This window comes from Calliphora vicina, chromosome 3, assembly GCF_958450345.1.
Source record: "Calliphora vicina chromosome 3, idCalVici1.1, whole genome shotgun sequence".
Lineage (NCBI taxonomy): Eukaryota > Metazoa > Arthropoda > Insecta > Diptera > Calliphoridae > Calliphora > Calliphora vicina.
In genome coordinates this window covers 40,210,856-40,230,683 of record NC_088782.1, presented here as the reverse complement: position 1 = coordinate 40,230,683, position 19,828 = coordinate 40,210,856, and the positions used below count along the sequence as shown (strand labels likewise).

Below are 19,828 nucleotides of genomic sequence, written 5' to 3'. Positions count from 1 at the left end.
CTAATTCTATGAATAACATTTTATTGCTTTTTAAATATTTTACAAAAAAGAAATAGGTAACAAAGACAATCACTTCTAAGAAACCGCGAAAAACCCCATGAAAGGTCGCTTCAGGTACCTCGCAATAGTATGTGAATTTATTGTTTAAATTGTTAACACATGTTTTATAATTATGCTATGTTATCTATTGGTATGCGTATAGCTATTTGCAATAAAATGTGTATACATTTCTAAAGGCAAATAAAGAAATAAGCCTTGATTTTGTAAAATGCTTAGTTAGGACATTTCATATCGAGACTGTTTGAGTCAAAAACGTAACATATGGCGATCAAAATAAATTAAAATTGTTTGGAAAAGTCTGCCGTTATATGGCGAACTCGAGTTTTGAAATCCTTTTTTTTCAAGAAAATAACACTGATTTATTATTATGTTTATCGAATTTAAAAAAGATATAACACAATAAATAATTAAATGAAAACATAGTAGTAGTATTTGCGTTAGATGCAACTAAGAATATGAATTTACAACAAAATTGTATTTATTTTCCTACAACAATATGCAGTTAAAATGGTCTTACTTTAGATTGTGTAGCATGAGTGAGAATCCATGATTTATAATCCCGTTTCTTCATAGACATTTGCTTATGGCGCGGGTGCGTTGGACATATGACATAATGTCTTTGTTGGCGTATAACGAAATAACAATCTTTGCAACGACGCTTTAGGCGGCCCTTAACCTTAAAACCAGCTACCTGATTCATTAATGATGAGACTGGTGCCAACAAACGTTGCAAGCCGGAAACTATTGATAGTGGTGATACCACGCTGCTAGCAATTGGATTTTGAGTCAATGAAGATGTTCCTGTAATTGTTTTAGGTAAAGGTTTAACCATCATGTGGAAATTACGAGCTGACGAGGTAGCGGCAAGTTTCTTAAATCCATTCTGAATTAAAGACGCACCTATTTTTGCGGCAAACGACATCTGGAATGTAATTAATTGCTATTGTTTTATATCTTTATTTAAATAAAATATATAATTTAAAAACCTTTAAACAAATCTATTCTGCCTTGATGCAAGTCAGCTGTTGTAGTAACAGAGATGTGAATTTGTATTTTTTCTTGTAAATGATTGGCAACTCGTATAGGTAGCTTTAGATGATAAGACTTTACGCAAAAAAAAATATTATGAAAGTTATTTTACTGATGTCTTTTGCTTTCTCACGATCCGTACTATTCTCAAAGTTCGTTTTTATATTTAAATATCTACATATTAACAAAATATTTATTTTTTACATAAATAAGTAAAGCCCTCACTATTCCAATTATCGACACTATATTAAGTTTTAATACTTATTTGTGTAATTTTTCATTTTTGGCATTTGTTGAGATAAATTCTTGTTTTTGTAGAACTGCCACCACCTTGTACGAATTCGCTTTGAAATGTACCTTGTTCTCAACAATAAGAGTTGTTTCGAATGTCAAACTCCATGTATAAAAAATTAATGAATTCGCTCGTATTAGCCTGAATTCGCCACTGCCAAATGGGATATAAATTCACCTTGGTTAAGAAAGTCACATTCCATATCTAGGCCAAGGCGAATTTATATTATAAGGTGGTGGACAAGTGGAGTGGAAAATTCAGGCAAATACTATCGAATTCCCTTATTTTTTTATATTTACTGCCTGTTCCACGACGTCGAAAGAAAAATGAGTCGAACAAATTTGTATGAAAAACACTGTTTTTTAAATTCTTTCAAATAGTTTGCATACAAATTTGTTCTTTAGACATCGTGAAACAGGCCTTTATATTTTACATTTGTCAAATTCGTCTCGACATCACTACAATATTTCATGACAGAATTATAGTTTATAACAAATCAAATTTGTTTAAATTATTAGTTTTTCCAACAATTACGTTATTGTTATACACTGTATGCATAAAGTAGATTGTGGTTACTACAAATTTTATTTTTTTTTTTATTTATTTCGTAATACGTATCAAGATTTGGCAAAGTTTACTTTTATATTTTACAGTGGAAACACATTACACCAATTATCTTTATTTAAATGAATTATTTTCAACTCAAATGAAAAAATTTTACAGATGGAATCGAATTATTATAAAAAACTAATCAATATTTATTACTTCTCCGGCGACTTCAGGAGCTGATGTTCGAGAACGTTTCGATTGGGTGGGACCACTTTCGTCGTCGGAATCTAATACTTCTGTGACATCGTCGTCAGCGGTTGGTTTACGTTTCATGGCAACAGGCTTATCCGGACTTGTCACTTTCAATTTATCGGTAGCAGCAGTGACTTGTTCAGTTGTTACCTCCGAAGGTTCTTTAACTTCTACAACATCATCGTCATCATCTTCTATAACGCATAAATCATCATCATCGTCTTCAATAACTTCACTGATACGCGCCTTCTTTGATGTGGACGGGCCATCGGCCATGTCATCTTTTTTGCCATTTTCCTTTTCATTTGAAGCGGGATCCTCTTTTGTCTCATCTTTAGGTTTTAGTTGGTTTTTATCAGCAATAACTTCAAACATAGGTTCATCTCGTTCAGCATCAATGTGCATGATAATTACACTTAGCTCATAGTTTTGGAAGAAGTCATCACATTTAAGAATAACGCCATCAACAATATCCATTTCAGACAATAATTTCCCCTCGTTACATTCAGTTTCTCCCTCTTCCGATGAGATGACCACAACACCCTTTGCATCCACTATAACGTCCGGATTAACCATATTTAAAGTTTTTATTAATACTTCATCACGAAATTCTTTGATATGCATACGCTTAGTATCAATACGCAAATGTATGGCGGGCTCAGCTGCACACACATAACAATTGGGATTGGGAGCGGTAAGGAACTTTTCGGGAACTAATAACTGTTGACGGGGATTGGGTCTCAAGCGCATATATACAGACTTGCATTTATCCAGTTCTTTTTGTAAAACCTTAAAGGTCTGTAAAACGACCACTCCAGCTGTAATGGCATTAGTAGTAGCGATCGCTGGTATAATGTTACCAGCCATTGATTTAATTTCAAAGCGAGATTTACGGCCAATTTCAAAAATATATCCTCTTATATTAGCACAAGCTGCAACAAAATCCATTGCTGGTTGATCGTCCTTATCCCATACTAAGGAATCGCCTTCCTCTATCTTTTCAATATTAGTTTTCAATTTTTTTAAACAATCCGCAAATACTCCAGCACATTCTGCTAAAGACCAGGTTTTATGATATTGCCGCATGAAAGCCTCATCGGTTTCCGACTCGCCTTTTTTCAACAAAACGCTATCCCATTTAATGGGTGTTGGGGGTTTACGTGATTTCCATAGGTTGGACATAGACAAAAGATATTTAATGTCATCGTAAAAAAATTTATTGAAAAGGGTTTCGGCATCATAATTGCTGTCTTTAGCCCATTGGCGAGTGTTTACACGAACCACATTACCGTCCTTTGGTACAGCTTCTTCATCAGTTTTCATTTCCTTATCACCACATCCAGTGTCTGCTGCTTCTTCAGCTTTTTCAGATTTTTCTTCACCACTTTCAGTTTGAGCTTCGGGATCTGCCACATCAGGAGAAATATCCTCATCTTCGACAGTTTCGCCAAAAAGTTGACTGGAAAGATATTACTCGTGTAATTTATCAAAATTTTTATTGACCTTTTTAAATCCTTATTGCTCGCTAAACTATTCTCAAATATGCTAAAAGTTATAAAAGATAATAATGTGATTGTGTACGACTTTCATAAAAGAAAATGTTTTATTGCTCTTCATAAAAAATAGTTATGTATTAGAATCTGCATATTTAAGTTGAATCAACTTTCCGGATGACCAACGGTTACAATTCATGTCAAAAAAAATATTTTCATCAAAAAGTTATTTTTTTATACCAATTTGCATATTTGCAAAAATTGTCAATAGTTATATTCCTATTTTAAAATAAAAAGTACATTGTAGCCAGATTTATTGAACGCTTAAAAAAAATTACAATCGATTTTTCCGCATTCGTGATCGAATGAGCTATCGTATCGAAACATGATTTCGTTATCATAATTATAATAAAATATACTAAAATGGAAACAATCTCGAATAAGAAAATTATGATTAGTTTTACTCGATATCTAATGCGGTAATTCGGCCGTAGTTGTCATCTTTTCTACCTTTTTGAAATTGTTCGACTTTTTTCCGAACAAGAAGTCGATTTCGACCTTTTCAGCAAAATGTCGGTTGTTTCCCACAAATAAACCACACAAAAGTTAACTACTTTTGTTATAAATACAATATAAATCTTACTTACTTGAACAGATGTTTAGCCCATACAATACAATGTATTGGCTCCGATGGCGTATTCCGAATAGTACAACCTGGAAAACTCTTTTGGGCAGCTTTAGGAGTACACTCATAGCATTGTGTCAAACCTTTCTTAATCAACTCAACTTGTCCATTATATCCTGCCGTTCCACTTTCAATAAGAGGGACTTCAGCATTTAGGCACATGCGATTTACATGATTACGAGCGGCACGATTGTCTAAAGCATTAAGGACAACATCGAATTTTTTGAAGAAATTAACTCCATAGTCAGTTCTGTTGGAAATAAGTAAAGGTACATAATATCCACCGTAGTTAATTGTATTCTCACTCCGAACAAATATTTATTACATACGTCATAATACTATCGTGATATGCCTTTATTTTCACATCTGGATTAAATTGTAAAGCACTTTCTCTGGCAACCTGTGCTTTGGATTTACCCACATGCTCGCGGTGGAATAAAAATTGACGATTCAAATTGCTTAAATCAATAGTATCCAAATCAATCTAATTGGGAGTTTATTATAAAATTTATATAAAATGATTAAATGTGCATGAATCAAGTATACTGACAATTTCAATTTCTGGAAATCCCGACAATACTAAATTCTTCAAAATTTCACAACCAATACCGCCAGCTCCGACCACCAATAGTTTGGAGGCTTTAATTTTTTCTTGTAAAGTAGATGGAAAAACACCATTTAATGAAGCCGCCATTACTTTAACTGTGTGCACTTTCTACTAAAAAAAAATAAAATATTATTTTTTATTTAATAATCTTTTAGCAAAAAAATTAAAAAAAACCTTGTTTGCAAAAAAATATGGAAAAGACGCCGCCGGTTTTTTTAATGTAGTGTTGGAAACTTAATGGATACCAAGTAATCGATATATATTGCAGTGTTACTTGTAGGGTTCTATAGTTAAACAAACAGTCGACTTTTCGACATTATACTTTTTTTTTATTAAAATCGACTTTGCGACTCTTTCGAAATTTTTCCATAACTTTTCTTTTTAGATTTAAATTGTAAACAAATTTACATTACTAATTGGATATGTTTATTATCAAACACTTTTCTAAAAGTTTCTGGAATTCAAGTATACACGAAATGTCTAAAAACTTAAAGTTTTTATAGACAAATTATTCAAGACTTTTGTATAGAAAGAGATAAAATGCAAGTGCACCAAACTGCAGGCAATTATTTTCTTTTTTTTATTGAGTGCATTTTTAGTTTTAGTATAATGTTACAATTAAATATTTTCTTAAATAATTCTAAAAGGGTGTAGCAAGGCGTATTAAATGCACCTTGGGGTATACTTTTATAGAATATTCTACAAGGTGCATTTCAAGGCGTATTTAACAATGTGACAGCAGTGGCGAATTGAAATAAATACAGGCGAATTCACTTATTTTTTATATATAGAGTTTGACATACGGGCGTATTTTTTATATATGTAGTTTGACATTTGTGCGTGCTATTTCTATAATCAGCTGTGCCGCCGATGGCACCTTATTAAATGCACCTTGGTACGCACAAATGTCAAACTACATATATAAAAAATATTCGAACGTATGTCAAACTCTATATATAAAAAATAAGTGAAATAAGTCAATTCGCCACTGCTGCCACCTTGTTAAATACGCCTTGTGGTTGTTATAGCGAAAAATACAACAAGCCCAAAAGCAAAAACAACAACAGGCAACTTTGACAGCTCAGACCTTAAACCAAAAACAAAATTGCTTGTGGTTTTTGTAAATGTTGTATTTGTTGTAGTACTGTCGCTACTTTATTAATTTACTTTGGACGAACATTTCTTATATGTGTAATTTGAAATTATCGCGAGCTATTTCTATATTCAGCTGTGCTCCCGATGACACCTTAATAAATGCACCTTGTACTTAACCAACGCGAATTCAAATAAGGTGGAGTCAGTCAAACAGCTGTTTTTTTTCTATTTGTTTTTAGCTTCTGTCAAAGACTATTTTAATATCGGCCTATTTTATGCTTATTTCAGTTTTCTGACATTTACTAAGGGCCAGTTTATGTTTTTGTACAACTGTTACCACCTTATTAGAATTCACCTTGTTTGTATTTACTTTTTCTTTTTCGATATCGTAAATTTTTTTTTCTAATTTTTGACGTAAATAAAAATTTTGTAATACAATAAAATGGATTGCGCTCCATTAAATTTGGTAATTATTTTTTTTATTGAAATAATTAATATTTTTAACACTGAGTTTCATTTACACAGGCTCATTTTCATGAAAGGAGAGCCGATAAGTTAATTAAACGACATCGCTATGAAGAAGCATTCAAGGCAATAGAAACATCATTGCTATACGTAGAAGACGCATATAAAAATGTGAAAATTCCCAAAGCTTTGGAGGTTTTAAATACACAAAAATGGGACTACGAACGTAAGTTAAATCAGATACAAATGCGTAAGATACAATATGATAAATTGAAATCAAAAGAAATTGTGCCTTCAGTGCAAAATGAAGTGGGTTCCAATAATATCAAAGCAGATATTGCAAATGCACAATCTATTGCAAGATCCATAGATAAGACTATTAAAGAGTTTAACGATAAATACGGTAGTACATTACTGGAAAATATGCAACGAATGGAATTACAAACAAAGGAAAACAATGATCCTAACAAATTATCCAAAGAACCATCTCCAAAAGTAAATGACAATTCGAAAGAAATGTTAACGGAACACCTGGAAACAAACCTAAGACGGTTGAGCTTAATGGATAATCACTTGCAGGCAGCGGATGATGATTTACCATCATTGGCTCCTTTGGAATTGCCATCATTTGATTATACTGCTTTTGGAGTAGCATTGGGTTTAGTGGAAAATTTTCAAAAGTAAAGTGTTTGCAAACATTTTAATTATCTTTATTTATTTGTGATCTCTATGCATTGTAAGATTAATGTGGAAATATAATAATCAAAATTTGTTTATATGTACATTTATTTTTTTAACAATCCTTGTAATAGGTCTTCCATGTCAGTTTCGGTTTCTACTTCCTTTAAAAGTAATAAAACTTGTGCTTCCATTTCACATAAAATTTCAGGTTTTTTATACGTTATAATTAGGGTGTTGTACTGATGGTGTACTGAGATATTGGCTTGTGCTGGTAAAATTCCACAACGATCTAAATCCGGTATATTTATAACTTTGTAGTACTTTTTATTTGTCGTTTTCACTACTATGGCCTTTTTTTCGGGGTCTGCTTGAACTTGATACACCTCTATGGAATAGGGAAGGTTTCTTATGCGCCATTCAATGTTTTTCTTTGTTATTCGCTTTGTTAATATCGGTTCCGTATTACTGATTTTAACGGTAAAACTTCCGTCGTCATTTCGTAAATCGCTACTGTCTCCTGCTGCAGCCAGTTGCCTGGGATCCTCACCCAATTCAACTTCCCATTCTGGCTCACCCATTAGCTGCTTACTTTTGCGCCATGATCTCTTTTGTACAACTCCCGTATCCAGACTATATTCCTCAGCCATTTGTAGGCCATCTGGGAATTTATAAAAAATTTTACGGCTCCTACCACTGATCATAGAGTTCTTTTCAGCGCTCTTTAAATAATTCAACCAATTCTCGTACGGCATTTTTAATAAATATTTAACAGATTTTATTTCGTATTTATTGCAAGCGAGTGAAATTCAAAATATTTAAAATTTTTTCGATGTTGTTTACTAAAAACAAGCATGTCAGTTTGTTGTTGTTCTGGTAACATATTGTAGTGTTGCCACAATCTATTATAGTTGACCCATTAGTGTTGCAAATCATACGGATTGTGTTAAAAACGCAAAAATGTATTCACATTTAATTCATTGGGAGCTTAATTCCCTAAAATCTTAATTCGGCATTAAAAATGTCAGCCATTCTTTCCAAAAAACGAATTCTGGGTTAATTCAATTGAATTCATTCACCGTTGAATTAATTCATAATGGACTTAACAACCTTTGAATGATTAAAATTTTGTTAATTCAAATTTAGTACAAAATGAATTAAAATATTTAATAAACCAATCCTGGAGTAGTAGGACGGATTGCCAAACACTAAATGGGTTGGATAGGTGTAGTCTCAGAATTCTAGTGGGAGTGATAACCGGTCATTGATCAATTGGGGCCTCTATAGGTAATTGGGATAATGGCACACAGGACTTCTGTAGGCTGTGTGGGGATATAGAAGAGCAGGAGACAGTACATTGCTAGGTTATAGGTTGGCTATTTAAAAGACGATCTACAGTGATTCCAAATTAGTAACCAATTTTTTCTCTATGCAGATTTGGATTCTTCTTTTTTCTCTATATATGACTCTTGAAGGGAATTACAATGGCCCTTATGGTCTCCGAGTGGAAGTGCACACCACTTCCAATCCAAACTTTTATATTATTTTTTATTATTAGCAAATAAAAATCGAGAAAATCGACCCACAAATATTTACCAAAATTTTTTTACTTAAACATTTTTTCCCCCTAAATATGATTTGATTTTATTGATTTCAATTCACAGGAAAATCTTTATTTACAGAAGACAAACATTTCTATTTCTAATGTATTTTGTTTTTAATTTGTGCTAATGTGCTCTTTTACTACATTACCAGGACAAGTACTTTACATTGTGAATACCGCTATTGATTTATTAGAAAAATAAAAACTGACAAACCTGAAAGAGGTACCCTTAAACATCTATTAACAGATTTTATGAAATAAAATAAATCTGTATTGTGATTTTTATGTCAGAATAAAACAGGTCAATAACATTTACTTCCAAAAATGATTAGCCCTTATTTAAACAATTTAGTTTTTAATACACGAATTCACACACACACACTTTTGTACACACAAAATTTTAATGAAAGTATTAATTTATGTTAATTATCTAATCGTTTGACCACACTGCACAGTGTTAGATAATTTGTTGTTTCAAAAGCTTTTCTCAAAAAATGATAACAAACTTTTTTTTTATAATTTACCGTTTCAACACAATACAAAGGTTAAGTTATTAAGTTTATACGTTCAGCTTAGTTCGATTAAAAACCTCAGCAAGTAGATACAAATTAAAAAAAAAACAGAAAATTATTTAGTGAAAAGTTATTTTGAGATATATCTGTTAATTATGAGTTTTGTTTGGACTTTAATTGATGCTTTCCTTTTTACGGAAATTGTCATTGTGTTGTTATTAGTATTACCCGTGGCCAGTGCAACAAAATGGAATCGTTTCTTCAAATCCAAATTCTTAGCCATGTTGGCAAAACAAGCCCAAATATATATTTTCATTTTAATTGGCGTTTTGGTACTGTTCCTTTTGGAGGCCATACGAGAAATGGCTAAATTCTCAAAACAGGAACTAGGTGAAGACGCTCAGTTGGATATGAAAATGCAGCATAGTATGCGTTTATTTAGAGCACAGCGTAATTTTTACATATCTGGATTTGCTATTTTCTTGGTTTTGGTTATAAAACGTTTAGTAAGTTTGATTTCACAACAAGCCCAACTGTTGGCTCAAAGTGAAGCCTCTTTGAAACAGGCCAAATCAGCTTCAGCTGCCGTACGCAGTATAATGACTGAAAATACTGAAGTTGAAAAAGCAAAAGAGGCTGTGGAAGATAAAAACGTGAAAGAGGTAAGTGTCTATTAAAATAGTTTTGTAAAAACAAATCAAAAATCAATTAAAATCTATTATATTTCAATGCCAAAAACAAATCTGTGATAGACCATAAAAAACACAAAATAACTTGAACTTTTAATTCAAAACTTTAAAACAACAATTAATCATTAGCTGACAGTAATGTTAACTATTTAATATTAAAAAGCATCGATATTAAAAAATGGCTTATTTTTCCAAATAGCCTATTACCGTAAATATTTACAAGTATGCGATTTTTAATATAAAAGGAACCAAATAAAACCTCATGGTAGTGATTATTATTTTTATACTCAGTGAAATAAATTACAAATGTATTACTAATTTCTAAAATAAAATTACATCTACTATTCTATACATTCCTATGGATGTGCTTTAAAAAAAATCACTCCAATTGTTTCAGCGAACATACTCTATAGTATTTAAGGAGGGCACATCGGTTACATAAGTATTAATCGAAGGATAATTCTATCAGTTTTTAACAAGTGGTTTGCATTTAACATTGTTAAGAGGCCCACATACGCTGGTTAAAAACTGAAATAAATTAATAAAATCAACAAAATGTATTCATAAATAACATAAAATATTATTATTATTTATTTCTATTATTAAATTCAAAAGAGTTTTCCAAAATACAATTCAACAATAATATTCACCAAAAATTAAAAATTTTGAATATCGTATTTTAATTTTAGCATACAAAGTGTAACATTGTTGACAACACTTTAATAAGAAAGCTTTTTTAATATAAACAATGTTAGAAAGAGACATTCATATGAAAAATTTACCGGTTTTCTCTAAAATTGCGTATGCTTATTTCCTTCATACTTATGGTGACTAATAGAACAAAGGTGAAGTAGCAACAAGAAGTAAATTACTTTTTTCCTAAAAAAAGCTTAAGTACGTGGATCTTAAAATATTTCACCAGTTCAATGAAAAATTAAAATAAAAACGCATCAAAAATAAAGTCAGCCAAGTTAATAAGTTTACATATATAAAGTAAGAATTATTAATTTTTATGTTATATGTTAAAAAGTAACTACAATACGGTGTAGATAATACGTGTTAATAAAAATTTATTGAAATAAATTAATTATAGTGAACACAATATTCTTTTAAAATAGTTTTAGCTTTCTCAGAAGCAGCCAAGTGGAAAATATCAACGACCGAAAAAGAACACTAAAAAATCTATTTTAAGATCATAATACAAAAGAAATACCATAAACGAACAAAATGAGTCTTGTCTGGACTTTGATAGCTGGTTTTCTGTATGCCGAAATAGCTTTAGTGTTATTATTGGTTTTACCTGTGGCCAGTCCATACAAATGGAATCGTTTTTTCAAATCAAAGTTTTTGGCCATGTTAGCCCAACAGGCTCATCTATACTTTTTCCTTATTATGGGTGTGTTAGTGCTATTCCTTTTGGATGCCATACGTGAGATGCGTAAATATTCCCATCACGACCATTCATCAGACGTCCACTTGAACGTTGAAATGCAACACAGCATGCGCCTATTCCGGGCACAGCGTAACTTCTATATATCTGGCTTTTCCATCTTCTTAGTTTTGGTCATTCGTCGTCTAGTAACATTAATCTCAGCACAAGCTAATCTTTTGGCACAGAGTGAAGCCTCTTTGAAACAAGCTCAATCGGCTTCTGCTGCTGTAAAATCGTTGATGGCCGAGAAAACCACAGAGAAAGCCAAAGAAGCAACTGAAGACAGTACTTTGGGCGAGGTATGTTATTTAATATTAAAAATCAAGAAAATGCAACAAAATGGTTGTTTTTACATTTTTTTTTATTTTTGCGAGTTAAATGTGTGAATATTTGTTTTTGGCATTTAAATATGAAAAAATTGATTTTTGATATCACTTATTCTTTAAAATTCTATATTAGGTATTGGTATATTAGGGTTCTTTAGGTAAAAGAAAAAGTCGAAAAGGTCTTATTTAACCATTAAAATTGATCAATTCAAATGTGGTTATAATCAACCATTATCGTATGATATATTTAATTTGGTCATCATAACCCCCATTAACACGATGTCTGGTTATATGTAAACTTCTAGTTAAACTGTTTGTTAAAATAATTTTTGAATGAAAACTGCCAGTATAACATTGGATTAAAACATACCCAATAAGCATTTTTACTGGAATTCAAGTTAAAAACAAGTGTAAATCAAGCCTTGAGTTACAGTCAAACAATTTAATTACAGTTGTATTACACTTTATTTCAATAGCATTCTCCATTAAAATGGAAACATAAATTCAAGCCATTTGTTTTTTGTTTGAATAATATTTAATTTTTCAAATATTTTTCAAGTTTAAAACATAATTACATTTGCATTCAAGTCAAATTCCAACAAAATGTTCAAGTAATTGAATTTTTGGGTGTTTGGTGCTTACTGGGTAACTACATATATATTGTGACAATTTTTTTTTGGTTATCAATAATTATTATAGCAATAAAAACAAATTTTTTGATTAGAAATAACCTTTATCAAACATAATCTTATTTTTTGTTTATCGCTACTTGTCCTATTTTAGATGTAATGGGTGCATTTCAATCATTCGACTTTTTGAATAGTCGACTTTTGCTATTTATGAAAAGTCGACTTTTTTATTGCTAAACATTCGCAAAAGGCGCATCAATAAATACATTTTTTGTACTAAGATATGTTAAAAAGTTGAAAAAAGTCGAAAATAGTCACAAAAAATCTACTTAAATTAAAAAGTCGAAAAGTCGGCTTTTCATAAATTACCAATGTTGAAAGTTCGAAAAGTCGACTTTTTAAAAATTTAAAGAAGTCGACCTGTCGACTAAGATTTTTAAAAAGTCGGCTTTCTGAACAAAAGTCGATTTCGAGTTTATTCAATCGAGACACCCGACATTTAGAACCCTACTACTTTCAGAAGTTTCTAATTTAATTTCAGAAATTTCCTAATTGTATTAATTCCAAATTCCAATTATTTTTCAGAAATTTTATTTTCCATTTGTATTTTGGATGTTTTTTTAATTCTACATTTCAGAATTTTTATAATTCTATTTTAAAAATTTCCATTTTATTTCAGAATCTTCAATTTGTATTTCTATTAGAAATTTCTGAAATACAAATTGAAGATTCCGAAATATATCCCAATAAGCATTTTTACTGGAATTCAATTTGAAATCAAGTGTAATTCAAGCCTTTAATTATAGTCATGCGATTGCATTACAGTTTATTACACTTTATTTCAATAGTATTCTCCAGTAAAAAGGAAACATAAATTCAAGCCATATGTTTTTTGTTTGAAAAATAAATAAATTTTCAAATATTTTTCATGTTTAATGTATAATTACATTTGCATTCAAATCAAATCAAATTCTAACAAAATCTTCAAGTGCTTGAATTTTTGGGGCTTTGGTTCTTACTGGGATGTAAATGGAAAATTAATACAAAAAAATATGTTTTTAATAATTTATGAAAATAACATTTCTTATGAAAAATTAATGATTTCGCCAATAAGCAATAAACAAATTAGATTATTTTTTTAAATATAAAATTAAAAACAAAATTAAATAATGCCCTAGACTGCAAAAGAATATTAAATACAGATGCTTTTTTTTCCAAAACACTTGAAATATTTTTAATCTGTTTTAATAATGTAAATATTCCAGAAGAATTTATGTATATGAGTTGTTTATAAGTTGACATTGTACTTCTCGCTTTTTTTAAGCTGGCCACACACGGTTGATTTGTGAGTATGATTTGTTCGTGTTCGACGTCTTGTTACTTGTTAGTGGGGCTATGCGCGAACAAAATCACAAGTAATTGAAAATTTTCAATAACAAATCAGGCGAACAAATCATTCCGTGTGTGGCCAGCTTTATGCATACTAAATATATATTCACACATTTCCCAATACTTACATACATATATAATTTATTATTGTTTTTTGTTGTTGCTGCCTAAAATAAAACGAGTTCTTGTACATAGTTTGATTACCTTAGTTTTTCGGTAACAAAAGCTGCTATACAAATACAAATATTTTTGTTTTTTAAAAGAATTTTATTGTTTATATTGCATGGATGGTTGGTTTGTCGTTTTGAATGTTTGAATACAAAAAAAAAAAAATGTTTGAGTTAATTTGTTTTTAAGTTTTCTATCTATAATTTGAAATTTCTTAATACTCATTTTAATAGCTTTCCAGCTTAAGAAGACGTGTACAAGGACTCACAGCAAGTTTACAACAATCAATGTTAAAACACAAATATACATAAATTTCGAAAACAAAATGAAGGAACACGTTAAAAACATTACAAAAAAGACCCCCACCATTTCCTTTAAATGTTTAAAGTATAAGTTACAAATAAAACACATTTTCTTATGTTTTAATGCAGTATTGTTTACAAAAATACACGAAACGAACGAATTTTTAAATATAACTACTACATTGTCTTAATTTTTAATTGTATACAACAGATTTCACAATTGAAAGAACGCATCCATGAACTAACCTCTGAGCTTAATCGTGAAAAGAAGGATAAAGAAGCCATGAAATCTCAATCTGAAAGTTTGAATAAGGAATATGATCGCCTCACTGAAGAGTACAGCAAATTGCAAAAGAAAATTACCATAAGTGGCGAATCAAAAGATGATTAAATTTCAGTGAAATGTTTACTTACAAAAAAAATAATAAATATATATAAATATATATATTGTGTATTAAAGAACATATAAGAAAAAAACCATAAAAAATATATTTTAAATACATATGTGGCTTTAATCAATTATTGCCTCTGGCAATGCAAAATCAAAGATGTACTAAATTCTAAATTACTATTCTCATTAATAATTATCTTCATGAAATGAATTTTATTTTTTGCCTTTTGAAGTTGGGTGTTATTGTTTTCATAATTTCTTTAATATTTATAACTACATTTAGAAATTACTCTTTTTTATAATTACGAAATTAAAATAAAGGAAATATACATATTAACTAAATATAAACGTTGTTTTATTTAAACTAAGTACTTAACAAATTTGACGAAATAATATAAAATATATAAATTTTAAAAACATATTAAATTTTAAAAACTTTTAACTAGGGTTTCTAATTTCCCGGACTTTTTTCCTTTTTAAAAAATCTTTTCATTCCCGGACATTTTGTAATACTAAATTCACTCACACGTTCGTATAAACTCACGCGTTTTGCTTGTGATTTGCTGCCTGCATTTTTAAAATTTATATTATTTTTATCGATTTTTTAAGAAAAATAACCCGGTACTTCATTTAAATTATCCACAACATTATTATTATTTTTCGAAGATAATTTAACTTCTTATTTAAATCGCCTGTTCATAAAAAAACCATGGACAACAAAATTTAAAAAAAGTGATATTTATCAACTTTCTAGATTTTATTAGCTTTTCATTGGTAATTTTGATATGGAAGCTTATGAAAATACCTTTTTTAGTATTTTCTCGCCCAGAACAAAAAATATGAATAAAACAATTTACTAAACAAACAAACAAATATTTGTACAGTTTTTAATTTAAATTTTTTTGAACTTTTTTCGATGTTTTTTTTTTTGTTAAATTTAATAGCTTTTGCAAATACAAACCGATTTTATGTAGTATTGTCTTGTAACATGAATCTGGTTTCCCTGATTAACAGAATGGTGTAATTAATTCAAACTCCTGCTGCATATCTGTGTCTAAAGGGTCAAAATTGGAAAATAATACTTTTTAACTCGAACTTTTTGTCACCAACATTTTTTTCACCAATAATTTTTTATTTGTTTTAAATAAAAAATGCGATTTTCACAAACAAAAATGTTTTTGGAAGAGATTTTGTCCTTGATTTCTTGTTTAATTATTCAAGTTGAATAGAAATTAGTTTATAAAGAAAAATTATTTCAATTCCGAAATTAACGGATAATATTTGAATTATCAGAAAGAGACTATAACTTTTTTACATTTTTTGCAATGGCACTAGCATAGTTGAATAGACCATTGAAACTTATTTAAAAAAATAGTATTAGTTCTTCGCGGTTGTCAAAAAAGTTCCCCACAAAACACGGTAAAGTTTGGAGATAATTTTTTTTTTATCCATAAAATACAAATAGTTTATAGAATCTTTATTTAAAATTTGCGGTAACGGGAAAAAATCCGCTGTTTTACTATAAAAAATAAAAAAAAGTAATAAACAATTTTAGAAAATTTTGAATTTAAAAAATCGTTTTTGTGTATGAGGTTTTTATTCCAAAAAAATTTTATCGTAAATAACACAACATTAGTCATCGCGTGGTGCTAGGGCCAAAATTTGGATATAGCCCTAATGAGCATAGACTCACATATGAATATTGTGGAAACCATATACATATCGATCGATGGCTTAATATAGAAAGGTCTTTTTTTTTTTCAAAATCGGATTTTTTACATATTCTGCTAGACAAAACTCAAGTACACTTCTCTTAAAAATAGAATTTCCTATGTTGACGAATAACAGATTTACTGTAATTTAAAAAAAACCCTAACTCATTTCAAAAATAGTTTGAATTAAAAAGCCCTAACTCATTTAATGTTAAGTGCATATTTATATTAAAACAAACAACAAGTAACTAAAAGTTGAGATACGACCTTTCTATATTAAGCCATCGATATACACTTATCGCCATGGTATGGGTTTAAAAATAATATGTGTTTTGTTATTATTTGACATGAACATGTAGATGCTATGTTTGTATTTGTATCTATCTCACTAATTTAATTATGCTTCACATTTGTTACTTTTAATATATTTGTGAATATTATGACATTGCACCTAAAGATATGTTCAAATATTTATGATGTGGCTTTTTAGCACGTCATACATATTATGTTTGGTGATTCATTGAATATTTAAAATATTCCCATCCCAGCAAACATTTTGATAATTGAGTGAAATTGTGTTTAAGTCAAAAATTTCCCAAATATCAACAACTTAGGCCCTAATTTTATAAATCACTTCACAAAGTGATATTTATATGGAAAGCAAAAACAAATTTCAAAAATTTTACAAATTTGTTTTTGTTTTATATACAAATTCAAAATTTTGTATATAAAACAAAAACAAATTTGTAAAATTTTTTAAATTTTGTTTTTGCTTTTGTAAATCACTTCACAAAAGTGATATTTATATCACTTTGTGAAGTGATTTACAAAATTAGGGCCTAAGTTGTTGATATTTGGGTCATTTTTGACTTAAACACAATTATTTACAAAATTAGGGCCTTAATTTTTTTTTGAGTTTAAGAAAATTCCTTTTTTACCAATAAAAATATTTGTTTATTTTATTATTCTACACAGAATAAAGTTTCAACATAAACAGTATGATTTGATGTCATTGATTTCAATTCATAACATTTATAAATAATTTCTTAAATTGTATGATTTTTTTCATATTTTCCCAATTCACAATTGGTGTCGTAGCGTTGTATCGTTGTATGTCGTATTTTTTTTATTAATGTTTTGTTTTTGTTTAGAAAAATTTGTTTGAAAAATATTTACGATATACAATGCTACAACGCTACGACATCAATTGTGAATTGGGCAATTCTTTGTTTTCAAATAAAATCTAGAAGGACTTGATATATGTAACGGAAACTCTTCTGTCCTGTAACTAACTCAGTTGACAAAAATCTAAGAGCGGAAACTAGAAACTCAAACAAAACTAGTAAGAGAGCTATATTCGGCTGTGCCGAATCTTATATACCCTTTACCAAATTATACTTCAAAATACAAATTTTAAATATTTTTAGGTAAACAAAATATTTTTTTTCCAGTTGTTTTTTTTTTCATTTTTTGGAAAAAAAATTTTCGAATTGTTATCTAAATTTTTTTTTAAATTTAAAAAAAAATAATTTTTTTTGGTGAAAAAAAAAATTTGTGTTAAAAATGTTTGTTCCGATTTTAACCGATTGTAGGTCCAACTTTCTATGGTCTTATATAAGTCGTTGCAAAGGTTTTTGAAATATCTATCATTAGATATCCATATTGTCTATATTAATGACTTAGTAATCAAGATGTCGGTAAAAAATCGAGGTTGTCCTGGTTTTGTCCTCATATCTTAGCCATTTGTGGACCGATTTTGCTGATTCGAAAGCATGTCTGGCAGAATTATTGAAGATTTGGATCCCGAAGATATCTGGGGTCTTCAGAAAATTGATTTCAACAGACAGACAGATAGGCGGACATGGCTTAATCGACTCCGCTATCTATAAGGATCCAGAATATATACAGCCCAATTATGAATAAAAATTCCCCGGGAGTTTTTCCCCTTTTCTCATTTTTCCTATTTAAATTCAATGGGAAAAAACTCCCAGAGAACAAACTCCCGCGGAATTTTTTATTCATAATTGGGCTGATATACTTTATAGGGTCGGAAAATTATATGGTGGAAATTACAAACGGAATGACAAACTTATATGTATATACCCTTCTCACGAAGGTAAAGGGTATAAAAATTACTCAAAATAATCACACATACGAGTGTTGCTTTTATTTTCACAAAGTTGAGTTAGGTCTTTGACAGGAGAGTTTCCGATCTATGTGTATTTATCTATGGCTAGCAGGCTTGAATAAAGTTATTTAAATTTTCATTTAGGTGTATATTTTGATTTTGTTGAAACATTTTTGAAATTTTCCTTGGATTTTATGATTAAAATGTTTTTTTTTTTCACAAAAAAAAACATTTCTTTTATTATACAAAATAAAATAAACAATATTTTAGGTTACCCAACAACTATTTACGAACATTATTAATTAATTAAGAAATTATAGTGCTTATATTTATATACATATATGTATATATATTTATACGTACTTAAATTAGGATTGTCCAAAAAAGGTGTCGGTGTTTCCCAGTACTTATTCAGCTTAACAATGGTGAACGTGTGACATACAAAATGTTCCGAAATTCTAACAATTTCCTTGATGTGGTATTTTTGATATTTGTTAACAGAAAATTAATATCAAAAAATTCATATAAAATCGAAGGAATTGTGAAAAATTTTAAAACTGTTTAGCTGGAATATTATGTATTATAAATGCATCATAAACATATGAGAAAGTTCTGAAAAAGAAAATGGGATCCAGGTCACCAATAGTAGGTTACATTAGAACAAACATTTTGAGAAATAGTATCTCAAAATAGAGTAAATTTTAGTTGGGAATATCACAACTTTTTTTTGGCTCCACACAAACAGGACCATCGTAATGTATATACAATACATATGAATGTAAATCATATTATATAGTATGATAGATGATAGGTTATAAACATCGTAACAAAAAATAAATTTTACATTAAGTTTATGTGAGCACCATAAAATATAGTTCATAATTGGAATAAACTTTTTCATAAATATTAGCTTTGTTCGAATACATTTCGGCTGTGCCGAATCTTATATAACCTTCATCAAATTATACTTCAAAATAAAAATTTTAAATATTTTTAGGTAAACAAAAATTTTTGTTTTCCAAAGTTTTTTTTAGTTTTCTTAAAATTTAAATTTTTTTTTTGTTTTTTCAATTTTTTCTTTTAAAAAAACTTCGGGTCTATGGTCTTATATACGTCGTTGCAAAGGTCTTTGAAATATCTATCATTTGATATCCATATTGTCTATATTAATGACTTAGTAATCCAGATATAGGTCAAAAATCGAGGTTGTCCAGGTTTTTTCCTTATATCTTAGCAATTTGTGGTCGGTAGAATTCCGGAGTGGGTTCGGAAAGTTGATTTCAACAGACAGACATACGGATATGGCTTAATCGAGTCCGCTATCTATAAGGATCCACAATAT

General features: G+C 29.4%; 5 protein-coding genes across 7 annotated transcripts; 2 read left to right on the top strand and 3 right to left on the bottom strand.

The window, feature by feature from the left end:
- Positions 1–467: 467 nt before the first annotated feature.
- Positions 468–1,111, bottom strand: mRpL36 (mitochondrial ribosomal protein L36). The gene is made up of 2 exons (XM_065503653.1): positions 1,047–1,111; positions 468–982 (listed from the first exon to the last, which is right to left on the bottom strand). Exon 2 carries the CDS (start codon positions 980–982, stop codon positions 563–565), a length of 420 nt encoding a protein of 139 aa, XP_065359725.1. The 5' UTR covers positions 1,047–1,111; the 3' UTR covers positions 468–562.
- A 903-nt stretch (positions 1,112–2,014) lies between these two features.
- Uba2 (Ubiquitin-like activating enzyme 2) lies at positions 2,015–5,228 on the bottom strand. Of its 2 annotated transcripts, none has more exons than XM_065503433.1 (5): positions 5,142–5,228; positions 4,911–5,078; positions 4,690–4,844; positions 4,323–4,610; positions 2,015–3,641 (listed from the first exon to the last, which is right to left on the bottom strand). In XM_065503433.1, the coding sequence occupies exons 2-5, from the start codon at positions 5,052–5,054 to the stop codon at positions 2,129–2,131; spliced, it is 2,100 nt and encodes a 699-aa protein (XP_065359505.1). In that variant the 5' UTR covers positions 5,055–5,078; positions 5,142–5,228; the 3' UTR covers positions 2,015–2,128. The 2 variants fall into 2 exon arrangements, with proteins under 2 accessions (XP_065359505.1, XP_065359506.1); XM_065503434.1 differs by having other exon boundaries at positions 4,911–5,075; positions 5,142–5,215.
- A 1,261-nt stretch (positions 5,229–6,489) lies between these two features.
- LOC135954651 (nuclear receptor-binding factor 2) lies at positions 6,490–7,309 on the top strand. Its single transcript, XM_065504861.1, has 2 exons — positions 6,490–6,528; positions 6,588–7,309. Exons 1-2 carry the CDS (start codon positions 6,505–6,507, stop codon positions 7,209–7,211), a joined length of 648 nt encoding a protein of 215 aa, XP_065360933.1. The 5' UTR covers positions 6,490–6,504; the 3' UTR covers positions 7,212–7,309.
- Positions 7,226–8,072, bottom strand: LOC135954652 (protein DPCD). Its single transcript, XM_065504862.1, has one exon. The coding sequence runs from the start codon at positions 7,958–7,960 to the stop codon at positions 7,313–7,315; it is 648 nt and encodes a 215-aa protein (XP_065360934.1). The 5' UTR covers positions 7,961–8,072; the 3' UTR covers positions 7,226–7,312.
- A 1,286-nt stretch (positions 8,073–9,358) lies between these two features.
- Positions 9,359–14,994, top strand: LOC135953390 (B-cell receptor-associated protein 31). Of its 2 annotated transcripts, XM_065503275.1 has the most exons (3): positions 10,848–11,002; positions 11,128–11,740; positions 14,467–14,994. In XM_065503275.1, exons 2-3 carry the CDS (start codon positions 11,237–11,239, stop codon positions 14,644–14,646), a joined length of 684 nt encoding a protein of 227 aa, XP_065359347.1. In that variant the 5' UTR covers positions 10,848–11,002; positions 11,128–11,236; the 3' UTR covers positions 14,647–14,994. The 2 variants fall into 2 exon arrangements, with proteins under 2 accessions (XP_065359346.1, XP_065359347.1); XM_065503274.1 differs by lacking the exons at positions 10,848–11,002; positions 11,128–11,740 and adding an exon at positions 9,359–9,982.
- Positions 14,995–19,828: the final 4,834 nt, after the last annotated feature.

Bases quoted from the DNA above. Each gene is read 5' to 3' on its own strand.
- LOC135954652 (XM_065504862.1), bottom strand. From the start codon at position 7,960: ATGCCGTACGAGAATTGGTTGAATTATTTAAAGAGCGCTGAAAAGAAC.
- Uba2 (XM_065503433.1), bottom strand. From the start codon at position 5,054: ATGGCGGCTTCATTAAATGGTGTTTTTCCATCTACTTTACAAGAAAAA. The intron at 4,611-4,689 runs GTATGTAATAAA...TATTTCCAACAG, and splicing joins TATCACGATAGTATTATGAC to AACTGACTATGGAGTTAATT. The intron at 3,642-4,322 runs GTAAGTAAGATT...ATATCTTTCCAG, and splicing joins TGGGCTAAACATCTGTTCAA to TCAACTTTTTGGCGAAACTG.
- mRpL36 (XM_065503653.1), bottom strand. From the start codon at position 982: ATGTCGTTTGCCGCAAAAATAGGTGCGTCTTTAATTCAGAATGGATTT.
- LOC135954651 (XM_065504861.1), top strand. From the start codon at position 6,505: ATGGATTGCGCTCCATTAAATTTG. The intron at 6,529-6,587 runs GTAATTATTTTT...TCATTTACACAG, and splicing joins ATTGCGCTCCATTAAATTTG to GCTCATTTTCATGAAAGGAG.
- LOC135953390 (XM_065503274.1), top strand. From the start codon at position 9,476: ATGAGTTTTGTTTGGACTTTAATTGATGCTTTCCTTTTTACGGAAATT. The intron at 9,983-14,466 runs GTAAGTGTCTAT...TGTATACAACAG, and splicing joins AAGATAAAAACGTGAAAGAG to ATTTCACAATTGAAAGAACG.